Source organism: Phoenix dactylifera, chromosome 10, assembly GCF_051530095.1.
Source record: "Phoenix dactylifera cultivar Ajwa chromosome 10, Ajwa_hap1_PhDact_Kaust_v1.1, whole genome shotgun sequence".
In the NCBI taxonomy this organism is placed as follows: domain Eukaryota; kingdom Viridiplantae; phylum Streptophyta; class Magnoliopsida; order Arecales; family Arecaceae; genus Phoenix; species Phoenix dactylifera.
The window spans coordinates 32,554,752-32,557,084 of NC_143199.1; the positions used below are offsets into that span (position 1 = coordinate 32,554,752).

Here is a 2,333-nt window from a genome sequence, read left to right on the forward strand (position 1 = left end):
AAAACACAGATGCAACCGTACTTCTCCTCTCTTTTTTTCTTGTTTGTCCGATTCAAATATTTAAAATTTATTTATTTAAAAATTCTTTAAAAAATTTAGTTCCTAACAAATTGCATAAGGTCCATACATGAGGTGCTAATCACAGGCGAGCATGCAACTCTATAATTATACTGGTAGAATGATATACTTGCGAACTTATCTCTACTCAAAACAATGGACATGCATAACGCATCGGTTAAGGCAAAAGAGATATACAACCATGGGTTCAAATCTTATAAAATCAATATTAGATTATCGAATATCATTCAGATGTCTTTCTCTTCCTTCTACAATGTTTGTCTGCAACCCTTCCAATCTACGTAGGGTGCTTACACAAAATTGGAATCCGCCTATGACTTCCCGCTTGGTGTATGACTAGAGAATATTTGCATATTTCTTCTAGTCCCAAATTTCCCATTATTCAAAAAATCATTATAATTTTATAACTACCAAGGGCCTCCTCTTAGATCTCAAGCAATTCCTGAAAATCTTCTGCTTCCATGATAACCTTCAACCAAAAATTTATGTCATCGTTATCGAAATTGGATGGGCTAGATGAGAAGGGATCGCCAAGAGAGGTAGGAGGAGGACCGGCTGACATGTTACAATCCATCGGCATGCCACAATCGTCGATCGATAATGCTTCTGACCAGAAACTCGCGTCAATTTTCAAGAGTTCCTCCGAAGATTGCATGCACCCTTCTTTGATTCCTGCATCGTTAATTTCTCCTGTCATGGTGGATGCATTGGTGGCGGCCGAGGAGGAGATTTCGCTACAAGACTGCGACGGGGACACAAGATCTTGGCTCGGATTTTCCAACTTCGGGTGGGCCGCAAGGGGAATCGCCTGCAACTTCGTGGGTCCGACTTCCATCACTGTCTTGACACCACTCTGGGCCTTTCGCTTCGGATTTTGGGCTGACTGGTTTGGATTCACTCGTTTCTTCAGGTGGGTGTGCCATACATTCTTGATCTCGTTATCTGTTCTTCCAGGTAGCATCGCTGCGATTGCAGACCATCTAGAGTGACAAAATAGAAAAACATATCTATATATGTAAGTCTCGTTGCGATACCATGCTTTAATATTGATCGAGTGCTTCTTTGAAAAAGGAAAAATATGTATGTATGTATGTATGTATGTATAAAATTGACAGCCGTCAGCTTTGACCTTGTATTGAGATTTGAAGTCCTGACTCAGAAAATCAGTGCTACAGACAAAATGGTTTAAGGATGTTGGACGGTCGTGATCGAGTGGGAAATCTGTAATAGTTGATGAAGCTAAACAACAGAGAATCTTTTGAAGGTCTTCGCCGTCTCGTCACTGAAGGAAGCTAAACTTATCGGGTTATGTTGTCTGAGGGTGAGGAGAAGAAGACAGGGATTCAGGAGATTGGGGACAAAGGAAAAGATGGCAAGGTAACAATATTCCATACAAGGATCGATTTGATATTTGGTAACAATATTCCATACAAGGATCGATTTGATATTTGGAATATCCGATTAAGTAAAGCGAAGTCTGAACATGAATTTTGGGGCGAAAAAAAAAAAAGCCTGGGTTTGAATCTTAACATTCTTGAAGACTGGAACCAATTATTTTTATTATAAGTATTTATTTTTGTCTAAGTGAGCGACAAATTGGCTTGTAGGAATCAGAAATGGAGGAAGGGTTACCTATTTCCAAGCATTTCATGCCACTTGATGATGGTCTCTTCTTCTTCCTTGGTGAAGTTCCCTCGTTTAATATCCGGTCGGAGGTAGTTTATCCATCGGAGCCTGCAACTCTTCCCACACCTCAATAGACCTGAAGAGCAGAGGAGAGCAGCAGTGTTAGAATGCTAATTATCTCTTCCAATCGCTTATTAACGTAACTGCTTCAAACATTCTGCGACCAAATTTGATCAATTTTCACGTCTTTTCTTTTCTTTAAAAAGAAAATCGACAAAAAGATCCGACAACTTCAAAAATTTTACTGAAGGATGAATTCTCGTGATGAAGCCATCTCTACTTGCAAACATTTTTCCAAAGAGATCGTGAGACTCATCGATTGCCGCCGGTACCTAAGCGGAAATCTTCCAAAACCGTAGCTTCCATTTATACAAAACTCGGATATTTAGAATCTCTCTCTTTTAGATAGTTTCTTTTAAGCGAATTCAAACCTTTTTGCATTCCGATCACTCTGAGAAGAGAACTATTGCACATTTAAGATTATAAGTTGGAAGCCAGACACACACACACACACACACATATATATAGACGCGCACACACAAAAAGGGAAGAGGGCATCAGAAGAGATG

General features: G+C 39.6%; 1 protein-coding gene across 1 annotated transcript in view; it reads right to left on the reverse strand.

Moving 5' to 3' along the window:
* Positions 1-262: 262 nt before the first annotated feature.
* LOC120104373 (transcription factor MYB4-like) overlaps positions 263-2,333 on the reverse strand; it is a 2,341-nt gene continuing 270 nt past the window's right edge. Inside the window, exons 2-3 of the mRNA XM_039115295.3 lie at positions 1,711-1,840; positions 263-1,058 (exon numbers count right to left, since the gene is read on the reverse strand). Of these exons, the coding sequence (XP_038971223.1) occupies positions 503-1,058; positions 1,711-1,840 (686 nt within the window). The 3' untranslated portion in view covers positions 263-502. The remainder of the gene's footprint in view (positions 1,059-1,710; positions 1,841-2,333) is intronic.